The sequence below is a fragment of the Haliotis rubra genome, unplaced genomic scaffold (genome assembly GCF_003918875.1).
Source record: "Haliotis rubra isolate DU_JTF1 unplaced genomic scaffold, ASM391887v1 Scf717, whole genome shotgun sequence".
In the NCBI taxonomy this organism is placed as follows: Eukaryota; Metazoa; Mollusca; class Gastropoda; order Lepetellida; family Haliotidae; genus Haliotis; species Haliotis rubra.
The window spans coordinates 70158-87189 of record NW_025767432.1 but is presented as its reverse complement, the minus strand read 5'-3'; the positions used below and the strand labels follow the sequence as shown (position 1 = coordinate 87189).

The 17032-nt window shown below is 39.8% G+C and overlaps 1 protein-coding gene across 1 annotated transcript in view; it reads right to left on the bottom strand.

The window, feature by feature from the left end:
* Nucleotides 1-5913, bottom strand: part of LOC124259315 (Y+L amino acid transporter 2-like) — a 61074-nt gene extending 55161 nt beyond the window's left edge. Inside the window, exon 1 of the mRNA XM_046693425.1 lies at nucleotides 5598-5913. Coding sequence (XP_046549381.1) covers nucleotides 5598-5822 — 225 coding nt within the window. The 5' untranslated portion in view covers nucleotides 5823-5913. The remainder of the gene's footprint in view (nucleotides 1-5597) is intronic.
* Between the last annotated feature and the right edge of the window lie 11119 nt (nucleotides 5914-17032).

Here is a 17032-nt window from a genome sequence, read left to right as displayed (position 1 = left end):
ACTAGCAATCAGCACAAATCTTTTTTGTGTGTTTTGTTTGAAGCACAAAAATTGATAAAATCATGTCTACCCCCAGAATCTAAAATAGTCGGACTCTTATTTACTATCATCATATACTGTTTGTTTGTTTGATCCCATTAGTTGGCTCTTACAACAAGCATGGGTTGCTGAAGACTAATTCTAACCCGGATCTTCATGGGTCTATGAACACAAATGTACCTGTGATGGTTAAAAAAAATGTCCAACAATATAACTTCAAAGAATTTTGATGCAATGATTGGCTGAAACATTGATTATAATCACAAAAATAATAATCCAACATTGAGTTATTTTAGCTGCAGCTTTCAATGTATTTGTATATACAGGGTTCGAAATACCCCATATATTAGTGTGCCATGGCACGGCAAATATTGAAATGGCACGGCTAAAACATGTTCTCGGTGCCCCTTTGACACGCATGATTTTTCAGTGACATAACTCACATTTAGTCATTTAATCCCCAAAAGAATTATTTTTTTCCAAATTAAATAATACCATACATATTTGAATGCTCATAAACCCATTTTTTTATTTAACAATAAATTTCAAATATCATCATCATTGTCATTTATTCTAAAAACATGTGGGCATACTCGATTTCTGAAAGGCACACCTAAAATATTTGTCTGGTGCCCTAAGGCACACTTAGAAAAAAAAGTATTTCTATCCCTGATATATATTGCTGGATAGTTTCTACATATGGAACATTTTGATCAGTCACAGCTGCCACGGCCTCACAACTTCTAGCTTCAGTAAATAAGTAAAAACAAAAGCAAATATCGTAATTCCAACAGACAAAAATTTTAAGTGTAATACCAGTCAGATACCTTATTTGAGGAACGTATTTGTCAGTATCATTACAAAGTGAGTGAGAGAGTTGGGTTTTGCTCCGCTTTTAGCAATATTCCACCAATATCATGGCAGGGACACCAGAAATGGGCTTCACACATTGTAACCATGTGGGGAATCGAACCCGGGTCTTCGGCGTGACAAGCGAACGCTTTAACCACTAGGCTACCCCACCGCCCCATCATTACAAAGGAATATACCATACAGTGTTCACGAAGGGTGTTTCAAAGTAACAGGACATTGGGTCCTGTAAGTTTCAGATGTCTGTCTGACCCACTGAAAATTCACAGGACCCATAGAATAAAATTAAACACACAATCAGATTTAACATTTCTTATATATTGGCATTGAAATTATTCACAAACATAAGATTTATAAATAGCCAACAAGTGTCACATGTCACATATAACAACTTCAGTCAAAGTCATTGTGAAATATACAGTCAGACACTGGGGCTGGCGGGTTGTAGACTTCTATCGGACCGTTGGCGAATCTGCCAGATTTGTCAGAGGGTCAGACGCTATACATCTTAAGCTGTAAATATAACCTTGTTTGACGTCACAAGACTTTGCAACAATCTTATATTTATAAATACAGGATATTATAACAAGTGTTTGACTCTCAAATATGTTCAACTAAGTTTCAAGTGATTCACATTGGTGCCATCTCTCTTGCATCAGTGGAGATAGCACTAGTGACATCTGTGTTCAATTACGTTGCGAAACAATGATCAATCAACGTATCATTGGTCGCAGTGACTTAACAACCAAACAACTCATCATGTTTTCTCATAATAGAACACAATTTTGGAACACTTGTTTCCATTAACAATATTTTTCACAAGGTTGATTTGTTTCTGTCATTAAAATTACATTTCATTTAACATTTCACCAGTCATGATGAAATTAATGTTTCTGACATAATAGTCATCATTTTAAGTGGTGTAGCGGTTAGAGCGTCCGCCTGGAGTGCGGAAGGTCATGGGTTCGATCCCCGACCTAAAATATGGTACTTGTTGGTCCCTGGCACTCGGCATTAATGGGTACAACAAGGACTGGTTGGCTCGGAGTCTGTATAATGTGTCTGAGTGGGGTATTCATGCTTCACTGCGGCATGGTATCTCAGTGGGCTAGCACTATAAAACCAGCTTCAGTCTGGGCTAGTACAAGTAGCCCCACATACACATACACATGCATGCACGTCGTCATATGAGCGAAATATTCTTAAGCACGATGTTAAACCCAATTCCACCACCATCATTTTAAGATGTGAAATTTGCAAATGCATTTTGTACAATTTGCAAAAAAGACCAAAGAACTATATAATGTTTTCTTTATTTTTTGGTGTGCATTAACAAACATAATAGAAAAATGGCACCAACCAATTATTTTCAATAACTGATTGATTGTAATGGACCAATCATCAATAATGAGATTTTAACCAATTTCCAACACTAACTAACTGAAATTCATTGTTGCAAAAACAATCCATACACATATTTCTGTGAAATACACAATGCCATTTTAGAAAGTGGTAAATGTAACATATGTTATATTTGGGATTAAGGTCAAATAAGGTATCTGACCGGTATTACACTTAACATTTTTCTCTGTTGGAATTACGATATTTGCTTTTGTTTTTACTTATTTACTGAAGCTAGAAGTTGTGAGGCCGTGGCAGCTGTGACTGATCAAAATGTTCCATATGTAGAAACTATCCAGCAATATATATATATATAACATATGTCATATTTCTGTGTACGGAAGTAAATTACTGCACAAACACATCTACTAACACATATGAATTTTCCAAGTGAAGGCTTTGGTAAGAATCATCTGTGACTATTAAAGGGGATTCCCCCTCAATACCAACAAGATCTTTGCTGATTGGAAACCTAGTTTCCTAAGTTCCTGAAGCTAACTAGCAACAGGTAAAAATAGCACCAACTAACACTTGCCAAAATCAGTGACAGCTGTGTTACAGGCAACCGGTGGGATGATACTATTCTGTAAGGGTGCCTATATTTCATCACCATCTTTTGATGTAAATTGCTAAACGTGGACCTGGACTCAAATATATCATCAGGACATTTACTACCACAATGATCCTAGAAACTGAACCAATCTGATTCTAAATCCAGCCTACACAGGAGATTAGGCCACATGCCATAAGATTGTATGCACATATGTGCATTTACATGTCAGTTCAAAAGCACGAAAAGTGTCACGACAATGTGAGAAATGTAAGAATCAGCTTATTAACTACAATAGCAAATCTTTAAAGGCCAGACAAGTTTTACTGTTCTAAAAATAAAGAAAATAATCATTTTTTTGCTGTGACCATCAACAAAATTCAAGTTTATTTTCAATAACCCTGCTGAACATTTGTTCTGTTTCTTCAGTCCTATAGATGTAAGATGAAGTGGAGTTTAATTAATGTCACGTTCCAAAGCTGGCTAGTTAGTGACAGGTTATGGCCTAGTTAAACATGGGCACCAAACTCAAGACCAATCTTTGTCTTCATACCTGTCAACTCTCACGCATTTTACCTCAATGTCAAGCACTCACACATTACCTTTCTAAACTTATGCATTATTGAAATTTAAGCAAAAATATGTTTGTTAAGAATGTAACGTGCTATTATACTAAGAAAACATTGTTATAGAATGGAATTGTCTGGTTTATAAGACAATTATGAAATATAATTTTGTGGTTTTAAGTTTGGATATTGGCTTTTAAAGGTGCATCAAAAGACATAAAAATCACCATTAAATAACCCAAATATGCATTTTTGTCTGAAAGGGGAGGGGGGGGGGGGGAGGAAAGGGAAGGTTAAGCTTAGCCATCACACCCCACCAGGAAATCACCATGGACCCCAGATTCTCACTCCTTGGAACTTTCAGGGGTTGACAGCTACCCACGGTATGTTTGATCCCCATAGAGTCGCAAACACCATCTTCTAATGTCTTTGGAATCCCAGAGCCATGGAATTGTTTATCTACAGACTGAGTTGTGTATTTAGGTCATTAAATAGATCACAGGGTTGTTATGTCGTCCAACTCTTTGACATTTAGTTATCTAACTTCCTCACCAAACAGGATCTTAAGAAAATATATTTTGACATAATGTGTTTATATATGTTTTCTTTGTATCCTGTTTAACATTTCACTCAGCAATTTTTCATGTAGTCTGTCTGACACTCACAGTCCCTGAACCACATTAATTTCCCTACTGCCAAGCCCTCTCTGCAGTGCTAAAGCCCTAAATAAAACAAGTCTAGATTCTGTCTCACAGTCCCTGAACCACATTAATTTCCCTACTGCCAAGCCCTCTCTGCAGTGCTAAAGCCCTAAATAAAGCAAGTCTAGATTTCCCCACTCTGGTCTCCCTAGGGCTCCTTTTCAATATAAATGGGCTTGTTTGTTACTATCAAAATTATATATATTAAGAGACTAAGCCTTAGTCTATTTTTCAAGCTACATGACAGTGATCTGTAAATAATAGAGTTTGGACCAGACAATACAGTGACTGGCATTATGACCACTGATTTACATAACATGCTATTCACCAGGCATTTCAACAAGGCCGACCACATAATCTTGTTAGCCACCTTCCTTACAAGCAGGGATTGTCAGGGTTTTACGGCACGCGTGATTCCTGCGTATTGGACACAGAAATATGATGAAGTACCCCTAAATTAAAATCCAGTGAGTCCTTTTGGACGCAATATAATATTTTCGAGGAGTTTGTAATGATACCCGATATTAAAATATAAACATTCTGCTTACAATCATTATTCTAATGACATTGAAAGTAACACATATTATAACATAATCATTATCAAATGGGAAGCATCCAGGTTCATTAATTTCATGCAAATTGATGGACTCCCAATTTTGGAAATGGACTCTCAGAATACATATGCCCAGAGTCCCCAGGACTCCCAGTTTCAAAGAGCTATTTAAAAACCCTGGGTTGTTAATGACAACTGTAAACGAGCTCTTTATTATATGTTTTGTGTGTGTGTTGTTTAATGCTGCTCTCTGCAAGGGTGGTTTGTAAATAATCGCTTCTGCATGATATGTTGTGGTACATACTTGTCAATATGAAGAATCATTATTTGGAACAACTTATGAAATTAGTGAATGAATGCTTTGTTTGTGAAGATCCCATCTTGGCAAATTTGCATCTATCTGCTCAGCAGATAATAATACCATTACTTGTAGAAAAATAATAATAAAATATAAACAATATATGGGGATAGTAATAATTTTAACTACACATAATTAAATCAGACGCTGCCGTCTCTCCATGACCCGTCTTTGCAGATTGTCAATTTTGTCAACAGTGACTTGAGTGAAATGGCCAAGATTCAGGAAGGATTTTACCAGTACATCTGCATACAAAAATACTAATCACACAAAAGCATTGCTTTTAATGATCACAAAATAAACACAATTACAGATCTTTCATTCACATATGATTAGTTTGTCTGTTCGTTTAAGCTCAACACGTTTATGCGATCGTTACATGCACCGGGCTAGGTATTGCATCATTGTTGGCATGTCTATGGACACGCCGGTCTTGTTTACAATATTGAAAGTCTATATAAGCGGGTCTGACACTCGTAACATATGGGACATGCCGCCCTCGAAATCACTGAATGTTTTCTTCATAAACAAAGGAAACATAAAACTGAACACAACTTACCGATCCTGTATGTTTCAATACACCTTTAGGGCTGACAAATATTCCCGAGCCTATGATAGAGCCCACAATGATCGCTACTCCATTCCACAACGTGATCCGCTTTTTCAACTCAACAACAGTGTTCGGTTGAATGTCAGTTTGTGTTGACGACTGTCCGTTTGCTTGTTTATTGCCGTCCACCGAGGCCAAAAGATGGTCATCCTTCCCACTGCCTATCGGAGGCATCCTAAAGTCCTGTATCACCTCTGATTGCTTCTAACCGAATGAGAATGTATTTGATCCATCACTGTGTTTGCCGGGTTCTCCCACGTGTAAGCTCGAGACGTCTCGTTCTTCAATCGGTACTTTCCGCCTTGATTGCCGAATGCTCGAAGCGGTCACGCCTCCGTTTGGACGGCTGCCGAATGAACCCTGTGCTCTCAAAATATTACTCGCCTGCCCACACAATCTATATTTGCGAATGAAAGTTGAGTCAAGAAGAACACCTAAGCAGTATATTCCTTGACCTACATATACACAACATGTTAGTTTTATTTATGGTATCATTATTTATGTGCATATAAAAATTGAAAATATGGAATATGAAACTCGGTATTTTATATAGAGTGATCAATTACTGATCTCCAATACGTAACATTACGACAGCCACTGGCTGCTACATACATAACAGTAATGCCACAGGGTGTCTGTGTATATAGGACTAGCTGGTTGTACACTAGTTGGTGTGGACTAACAACTATTCTCTGAAATGAACATATTTTACAGAAAAAAAGTACATAGTTAAAAAAAAATATAATGAAAAGGAGCCCTGAGACTTTCTTCATTTTCAGATTGGAAATCTAGACTTGCCACATTTTCTAGACTTGCGTGGGCTTTCTTATATTTGCTTCAAGGTCTGTATGACAGACTATAGTTGGTGTAGTTGGTAGAGTGTCTGTCCACAGAGCGGAAGGTCATTGGTTCGATCCCTGGCTCTGTCAAACAAAAGTACTTTGAAATAAACGACGGTACTTGTCTGTACCCTTCCTGGAGCTAGCCACTAAAGGGATGAATCAAGGCCAGCGAATCTGTTCCTACCAGGTACCCTTGTAAATCTGCAGCATGGTATCTCACTGTGGAAGATATCACACTGTGAGCAACTTATTATTATTATCATTACTATTATATAATATTTATATAGCGCACATATCCACGTGACTAGTACATGCTCAAGGCGCTGGTGTTTCTCTCGATAACTGGATGTCAATCTCAACGGCACATCGTATTATCAATCTCAACTCCCCAGGGATCATACAACTCTTGCAGCCACTAGGCGCACTGAGTTTCACGGCTTTCTCATTCTTACGAGGTACCCATTCACAGCTGGGTGGACTGGGACACATAGTCACAGTACTTTGTCCAACTTCACTGCATGTTGCTGTACCCGCAACTAGGTGTTTGCACGTATTCATGTGGCAATCATCTGGTCATATACCAACGGATTCATTTTATGTGCACAGGGTTGTGTACATGCTCAAGGCGCTGGTATTTCCCTCGATAACTGGATGTCAATCTCAACCACAGGGGCGTGTCACGCTTAGAAACAGCGTTAGAAAAACATATAGGTATATAGACCCTACCCTAGTATCTTTCTAACGCTGTTTCTAAGCGTGACACGCCCCTCTGATCTCAACGGCACATCGTATTATCAATCTCAACGGATTCATTTTATGTGCACAGGGTTGTGTACTGTATACTAGGGATTGTGACAACACTGAAGAGTCCGCACACAAAGTTGACTCCAAGGTTTTTACACCCGGTCACAAGTGGGCTCGATCCCGACACCTCAAGCTCGATGGATCACTAGCCTGGCGTTTTAGCCAGCTCGCCCACCGCTTAGGCACACTCGATAACCAAACAGCAGTCTGAAGTCAAAGAGTACAATTATTTTGGTAACAACGTTTCAGTAATTTGGTGCTGACTAAAGGTACATCATATAAAGGTACGTTGTGATGTAATTTGTAATTTGAGGGCAGTGTTGTCTAGTGGTTGAAGCTGAATTCTAAAAGGTAGGCCTGCAACTCGATTATATACAGACAGCCGCCATATACCTGGGATATTGCTGAGTGCGGTGTAAAACTAAACTCATTCACTCACTCATCACTATCAACCGCATTGGGTCACTGCATCAACAGGAACACAGTGCAACGATGAAACAGCTGTGTGCTGTCGGTATCCGGCTCTATAAAGACCATTTCGAGTCATGTCATTAACAAGTCGAGATCGACAGATTCGCATGTGTCAAGCAAGGAATGTGAGGCCCCTACATCGTCGCACCTGGGTTTGATACATGTAGGGGATAGAGCCATTAGAGTGAGTGAGTGAGTTTAGTTTTACGCCGCACGGCAGTGTATTTGTTTCCGTTATCTCCTATTTCAAACGTGTTCTGTTGTATGATGTACCGCAGTGAGACGAAAATATAACATCCATCCGTCTGCCTGTCCGTTTGTTCTTTCTGACGTTACAGCTGGAGTCTATAGGGATGTTATAGGGGGCTGTTGCTCTCATGTTCTAGAAGTTACAGATGGAATCTATAGGGATGATGTAGGGGGCTGTTGCTCTCATGCTGTAGAGGTTAGCTTCATTCTCTCATTTCGATATTAACAGTACAGTGGGATTGATATGCAGATATAAGTGAAGTTTTATTATCGGTTACATAGCCCCTGCCTCTGTTACTGACCTCGGACTTGTAGAGGTGTCAGGTTGTGTGTCTGCATCAGACATGGAATTCTGAGAAGCTCTACGTCAGTGCCCAACGAGGTGTGGTACTGACACATTGTGTCACATCAGACCTGCCGGCAGTGATGCTATACGTCAGTGCCCAACGAGGTGTGGTACATTGTGTCACATCAGACCTGCCGGCAGTGATGCTATACGTCAGTGCCCAACGAGGTGTGGTACATTGTGTCACATCAGACCTGCCGGAAGTGATGCTATACGTCAGTGCCCAACGAGGTGTGGTACACTGTGTCACATCAGACCTGCCGGCAGTGATGCTATACGTCAGTGCCCAACGAGGTGTGGTACTGACACATTGTGTCACACCAGACCTGCTGGCAGTGATGCTATACAATGAAGGGAACGTGATGCTATACAATGCAAGGGAAGTGATGTTATACAATGCAGAGGAAGTGTTGGTATACAACGCATAGGAAGTGATGTTATGCAATGCATAGGAAGTGATGTTATACAATGCAGGGGAAGTGATGTTATAAAATGCAGGTTAAGTGATGTTATCCAATGCAGAGGAAGTGATGTTATACAATGCAGGGGAAGTTATGTTATAAAATGCAGGTTAAGTGATGTTATCCAATGCAGGTTAAGTGATGTTATACAATGCAAGGGAAGTGATGTTATACAATACAGAGGAAGTGATGTTATACAATGCAGGTTAAGTGTTGTTATACAATGCAAGGGAAGTGATGTTATACAATGCAGGGAAAGTGGTGTTATACAATGCAGGAAAGTGATGTTATACAATGCAGAGGAAGTGTTGTTATACAATGCAGTTGAAGTGATGTTATACAATGCAGGGAAAGTAATGTTATACAATGCAGGGGAAGTGATGTTATACAATGCAGGGAAAGTGATGTTATACAATGCAAGGGGAATTGATGTTATATATCCAATGCAGGGGAAGTGATGTTATACAATGCAGTTGAAGTGATGTTATACAATCCGGGGGGGGGTGGGGGTGGGGGTGGTGCGATGTTATACAATGCAGGGGAAATGATGCTATACAATGCAGGGGAAGTGATCTTATACAACAGATCGGCTGTGCGTTCATTGGTATGGTTTTGTAGAAATTTGTATTTATATGTAAACTTGCTTAATTCTATTATAACACTGTTAGTTGTATGACGTTTCTTTTAGGGCTGGATCGGGTAACCCGGAAACCCGAGACGGGTGGGTAATGAGTTAGACCCGGGTATTCCTCTCAATACCCGGACCCATTATGATCATGTGACAAATAGATTAAACTATGTAATATGTTATTCGTTCATGGTTAGGTTGTATTATCTTTGAAGATTTAGACATAATTTACAGTCACTTCTTTTGAATAATATATATACATGGTTAAGATGTTGAAAAACTCGAAATTCTAGCCTCCAAGCTGAAGAATATAAATATTGTCATTTCTTGCAAATTTGATGCCAGCAATTAACGAAACGGGTATCCGGGTCGGGTAGGGTAATAGGGATGGGGTACTTGGGATTGGGTACCCGGGTAGAAAATTTGGACCCGTCCCAGCCCAAGTTTCTTTGCAATGTGTTGGTTTCACAATGGCTTCCATGCAGGTTAACATATTAATATAGCGTGAAGCCCATTTCTGGTGTCCCCCGCCGTGATATAGATGGATTATTGCTAAAAGCGCCTTAAAAGCATACTCACTCACTCACTATTAATATAATTTAAAATTTGATGCGTAAAATAAGGCTAAAATATGCCAAATCGTTTCAGCAAGCCCGTCCTTAAATCCGAACTTTCGCAAATCCTTGACCAATGCTGGGTCCAATATACACGTATATTAGGACTCGTGTGTATATTTGGGAATATTTTGTTGTGGCGAGTGAGCTGACAGTCATATGTTTCATAATAATATCCAAAAAATATATATTCATAATTCCTAGATATATGTTGTTTGCCATATAATTTAGACTGTACAGACATCTGTTGAAAAAATAATTTGGTACACATACATGCATTTTCGGAAAGATAAACTAAGAAAGAAAATATTATTTTACGAATATTTATTGACACGTGAGAAGTTTATATGGTGCAAATTGCAATAGAGCAATTATGATCAAAAAGATAATTACAATTGACATTAAAATATGCCAAAGTTGGATTTTTTAAACTATTTTGAGGACTCGCCCATACAGTTTCGAGAGCTGATGAAATCACATGCCTCATAACGACTCATAATTATCATATACGAAAGAATCGGCAGGATAACAGATAACAAAAACACGATTAACATAATGCATTGTTACAAAATAAATATCACATGAAAATGTTAATACATGTAATTATTAAATGTTAATGCTGATAATTAATGATTACCGTAACTATGAGGTGAATGCTGGTACATAATGTCTCAGTTCACCAAACAACTGTTATTTATTCTCTCACCGCCCACACGTATTATATACTTCAGGGTCAAATGAGTGTGGCTACCGAATCTTTTAATTACTAATCCTCCCTGTTTTAATTTAAAACCTAAATAGAAAATACATTTAAAGAAAAGTAAATTGGTGAGTATTCCAAACATGATACGCTGGATGATAATGATTACCATAATTACCAAAATAAACCTCAGCGCGACAACGCGACAATGTACCTTCTTGGATTCCATAGTTTTGGTTAAAATACAAGTGATAATAACGTAGCAGACAGACAAAGCTCATTTAGCAAGGTTTAACATGATTCGTGCTGTCGGGGGACCAATTAAATGTCTGACTGACTAAGATCAGTTTTACGCCGCTTTTCGCAATATTCCAGCAATATCACGGCGGCGGACACAATAAATGGGCTTCACACATTGTGCACATGTGGGGTATCGAACCCAGGTCTCCGGCGTGATGAGCCAACGCTTTAACCACTAGGCTACCCTACCGCCCCATCAAATGTCAGGATGTGAACTTTTCAAAATGGCCTTAGACGGCGGGGATACCAGGAATGGGCTTCACACATTGTACCCATGTGGGGAATCGAACCCAGGCGAAGGTTTTAACCACTAGGCTACCCCCACCGTCCCATCTGAAAACGGAGAAATATAAACTATCGGGCAAAAGAAAGTTATTACTTTTTAAAAATATTTTTTCATTTTTATTCCTGTTACATTTAGAGGTCCGTGTCCAGGTAACCAACGGACCTCTTATAGCATATGTCACACTACATTGATCTGGATATTTTAAGGCATTACAAAACACACACACAGACATTTACTAATACATGACTAAATATCGTTTGTAGTTTTCAATAATTTCTTATTTTAGAAAAACTTTCTGTTGACTAATCCCTTGCAAGAAAATTAAAAATTGAAAACTTAACTATAAATTGTATATTTCTAAACCGTACCTATCTAAGCTCACTAACTCACCCAATATGGGGGCTTCACAGCATCTGCTGGCAAGAACTTTCAACTGCAGCCAGGCTACCATCAGCAAATTGATAAACCGCTACCAGCAAACAGGCCAGATCCAAGACCGCCCTAGATCGGGAAGACCAAGAGTCACGACACAGGCCGAAGATAGGTACATCTGACAGATCCTCCTCCGTAAAAGATTCGTGACGGCGACGTCAGCGGCGGCGACAGTACTAGAACACGCCATCAGCAGACGAACAGTTCTTGACAGGCTTGGTATACGAGCCTACCGCCCATTCCGTGGAATTGCCTTGACCCGTGTACACCGTCAACACAGACTGCAATGGGCACGAACTGTACGTCGGTGGCAGCGACGTGACTGGGAGAGAGTGCTCTTTATAGATGAACGTCGGTTCAGTCTGTTCAGAATAGATGAACATCTCAGGGATCATCTTGGTCGTCAGCTAAAGACAGTGTGTACCACCTCCAGTGTGTACCACCACCGACAGGATTCCTGCTGAAGTCATCCTCGACTGACGACGTCAGTGAGGAGACGTCTGTTGGCGTGTAATGATGCCCAGGGTGGTCACACCCGCTACTGATGACGTGTCCCTTGACTTGTGTCTCATAATGCGACTCTTTATGCACTTTTTGAATGAACTCTGATTTGTATAATTTGTAATTTTGACCCCATGGCTCATTCATAATGAATTGCGGCAAAAGCAAGACCAGCATTACAATGGATTTAAAAATTTGTGGGAAATGATTTCTGGTTGTAATAATTATCATAAATCTCACATACGTCTTTATTTCTATTTTTTGGTTTCGTGAAGTCGATGATACACAGTACAACCAGAAATTATTGAGAATTGAAAGATTGTAATATTTAAAAAAATGTTCACTCATTACTCACGTATTAAATGTGAATATTAGCAGAACATAACTCCAGATTCAAAGACAGGTGAACAGTTAGTATTTTGTCAAGTCACCATGGGCAGCAATGCAGGCTTCAATGCGGCGGGGCATACTACTGATCAAAGAAGTTAGAAAGTCGTGGTCCATGCTGTCCCAATATCGGACCACCTCTTATTTCATTTCAGCAATATTTGTCAGATTTTTCTTATTGATACTTTCCTTCATAAGTCCCCAAACATTTTCTATTGGATTTAGGTCAGGGCTATAGCTTGGCCAATCTAATAATGTCATATTTTGGGTCCGAAACCAGGCCTGTGAATGCTTTGAACGATGTTTTGGGTCGTTGTCCTGGTTGAAAATCCAACAATTTCCATAGAACACGTGAGCAGATCGAATAAAAAAAATGTCCCTCGAGAATATCTGTGTACCGCTCACTGTTCATATTCCCTTCAAATACACAGAGGGCGTTGCCCCTAACACAGATATGCCACCCGACACGTTAAATTTCGGATTGTACTTTGGACACAAAGGTTTTTCAGTTTGTTTGGTCCAGAATTTCAGTGTATTAGGAAACAGCCACACAGAACTTTCATCTGAGAAAATCACATTGTCCCAGTTACAATTTCTATGCTGTAAGCACCAGTTCAACCTTCGCTCCTTTTGTTCAGGTTTCATGATCGGTGATGGAATTCCTCGACTTTTCTGCCAACCCATTGCATGCATCTCAGTTCTAATTGTCTCCTTACAGACAGCCACAGTTCCTCTATCAATCATATCCAGCCTTAAGTTTTCTAAACTCCTTCGTTTGTTTTTAGAAACAAGAATACTAAGCCGCCTCCTGTCACTGACAGTCAATTTTCTGGGCCTACCTGCGCCTCCCTGGTGCTCAATGCCATATCCATTTGCAATATTTTTTTCAAAACACGATAAACAGTGGACAAAGGGATGCCTTTAGCTGATCTGATGTCCTTGTTATAATACTCTAAACTCAACTTCCTCTTCTCTAAATCATCCATACTGAGGATCACTGAAAATGTCGTCTGCTAGCAAGTAAACAAACTAATGAAAAAGGATTCACGGAGATGTCTCTCTTGAATGAAACCAAGCACTTGATAGCTGGTCAAGGTTGTTTATACTAGAAATCCAATTAAAAATATTCCTAAAATTCTCAATTATTTCTGGTCATACTATAACTTTCTTTTGCCCGGTAGTTTACATATTGCTCGGAAGGCCTAGTCGGCTAAGGCACCGCACTTCGATATGCAGATCTACGTCCCCAACAAACCATTCGAATCCGGCCCATCCTGATTATATTTACTATGTTTGGCAGCACTATATCCATGCTCGTGGTTTCCACAAAGGACTGTAGTTTTGATCACTCTCAGGACTGCGTCCGTGGTGTAGTGGTTAGAGCGTCCGCCAGGAGAGCGGAAGGTCGCGGGTTCGATCCCCAGCTGCGTCATACCAGAAGACGTTATATATGGTACTTGTTGGTCCCTGCCTGGCGCTTGGTATTAATGGGTACAACAAGGACTGGTCGGCTCGGAGTCAGCATAATGTGTCTGAGTGGGGTATTCATGCTTCACTGCGGCATGGTATCTCAGTGAGCTAGCACTATAAAACCAGCTTAAATCTGGGCTAGTACAAGCAGCCACACACACACGCATGCACGTCGTCATATGAGCGAAATATTCTTAAGTATGACGTTAAACCCCATTTCACCTCACCTCACCTCACCTCACCTCACCTCACCCCATTTCACCTCACCCACTTTCAGCTGAAGCGTTGTGGTCCTGATATCTGGAATACTGTACAAAGCGACGTCAAACCAACTCACTCACATAGCAGGGGCGGTAGGGTAGCCCAGTCGTTAAAGCGTTCGCTCATCAAGCAGTAGGGTTCGATTCCACACATGGGCACAATGTGTGAAGCCCATTTGTCGAGTCCTCGCCACGGTATTGCTGGAATATTACTGAAAGCCTCGTAAAACCATACTCACTCGCTCAAATACATTGCTGGGATTACACATTTACCTTGAAAATAAGCTTTGTTGGAGTGGAGCTTAACAGGACAGGCTTCCAAAAACGATTTGACATATTTTAGCCTTGTTTTATGTGTCGAATTCCAAATAATAGTAAGTCATAATTACCTGGTAATCTGTATGGTAAAGAATTCAACATGAAACCAACATATCGCAAGGAAATATTATATAATTAACCGCGTTAACGGTGAACGAAAAACTCCAAAATTTGGTCGATCGCATCACCTTTATGGAAAACCACAGCTGAGTCTAATATTTCAGCTTCTATGTGCTTGTTTGTTTGAACATCTGGTACCAAACTGTCTGGCAAATGAAAGAGGACACCTGTGTTTGTTAATAGTTAAAAATGAAAAAAAATATATGGTTATTCGATGGTCATGTTTTTGATGTGGGTATTGCGTTTTAGACCCAAACTGTGCATGTTTTAGGAACCTTTTGATAGCGTTTGTAAATTTTTTGTCAAACAAAAGTTTCAAGTGGATACTTTGCTCGTCGGTTTGGACAGGAAGTTAATATGGAACATAAGGAGTGAGTGAGTTACATTTTACGCCGCTTTTAGCAGTATTCAAGCATTATCACGGCGTGGGACACTAGAAATGGGTTTTACACATTGTATCCATGTAGGGAATCGAACCCGGGTCTTCGAACGAGCGAACGTTTTAACCACAAGGCTACCCCCCGGCCCTTGGGTGAGTGAGTTTGGTTTAATGCCGCTTTAAGCAATATTCCAGCAATAGCAGGGCAGTGGACACCAGAAATTGGGATTCACATATTGTACCCATGTAAGGAATCGAACCCGGGTCTTCGAATGAGCGAACGCTTTAATCACAAGGATACCCCACCGCCTCAAAGACAATAAGGGCTCAGTAATAATGTTGTAAGATAAATTATTTTGATGGACTGTCAGCATAATCCTACAGCAAACGAGGAAGTCTGGTTGGCCAGGTCTTGGGCGCGGCATTTCGTAGTGCAGAGTTACCCCGCTTGGACGTGACAGGAGTATCTGCACACTCCGGCACAGCGATGACTTAATATAACATCACTGCCACAGGCTAATTTCCATTTCACGTGACCGGACTTTTCTCTTGTTTGTAATCAAACGCGCATATTCATAATAAGAAGAGACTGGACTCACGAAAGATTTTCGGCGCTCCTTTCATAATGTTTTACATTGTTACATATATATTCTTCCACAACTGAGACAGTTAGGTCTATGACAGCACATATTTAGATATCAAACTGGCTGCAACTGGCTGCATCGTTTGCTCTCCGTCGGCTTCGATGACAGCACGTGGAGCCGTACAACCTATGTAAACAAAGGATCGCTACGCAAATCGAAATAGTGTTACATGTTTTTGGATATTTTCTCAGTGAAACTTATTCATTCTATTAAAGATGCTTAGTTAGAAGTGTAGACTCGTCAAAAATAAAAGAGTAAAAGAAATCTGTACATTATATTGATTCAGAGAGTCTTGTGATGGCCTAGATTGGTGCACGTGCTCCCAGACATTTGGCATGGTTTGCCTTTTCCAGACCCAATATCCGTATTCTGCTGATGGAAAGCTTATGATCTTGCCGACTCTTACATCTTTTCACTGAGTCCGTTTTTACACGCACAATCAGTAAAGAGCAGCTCCAATCGTAATATTTACTCTCTAAATCAAAAGGTTCATGAATGTTGGCGAAACTAGATGACACACAAGAATGAAAGTCGTGTTTGGGGGATGTCAACCATAAATTTATGGAAACGGTTTTAATTTTTGTTTATCCGATTTTGAACTTACTGCCGTTGTATAAACCGGCATGAGTTATCTTCCTTTTGTCAACTCGCGTCAGGCTCGGAAGGGAACGACTCTTTGATATTCAAGTAAAACCATAAGCTTCAAATATTTAAAGGTCAAAGATATTGCAACAGCGGTTTGTTTGTGACCTGCAATTTTTACTTTTGTTAACTGCTGAAAGAAAAATTGTGTTTTTCAGCAATTCGTTGGACAAACCACACTTTTTGTGACTAATAACTTCTTTGTTTCATGACATTATTTTTTCCTAACATGTTCTGTGAAAATATAGTTTTTAGATGATATTTCCAGCCCTCTGACTGATGTTTGGATTAATGACAAATACTTATCATTCTTTGTTTTTAATTACATATTTATTTCGTTACTCTCTGACAGTACGATGGACACCGACCGCCATTGCCCAGACTACACTGAAACATACCTGCATTACCTCACTTCTATAATTACAGGGGCGGTTGGGTAGTCTAGTGGTTAAAGCGTTGGCTCGTCACGCCGAAGACCCGGGTTTGATTCCCGACATGGATGCAATGTTTGAAGCCCATTTCTGGTGCCC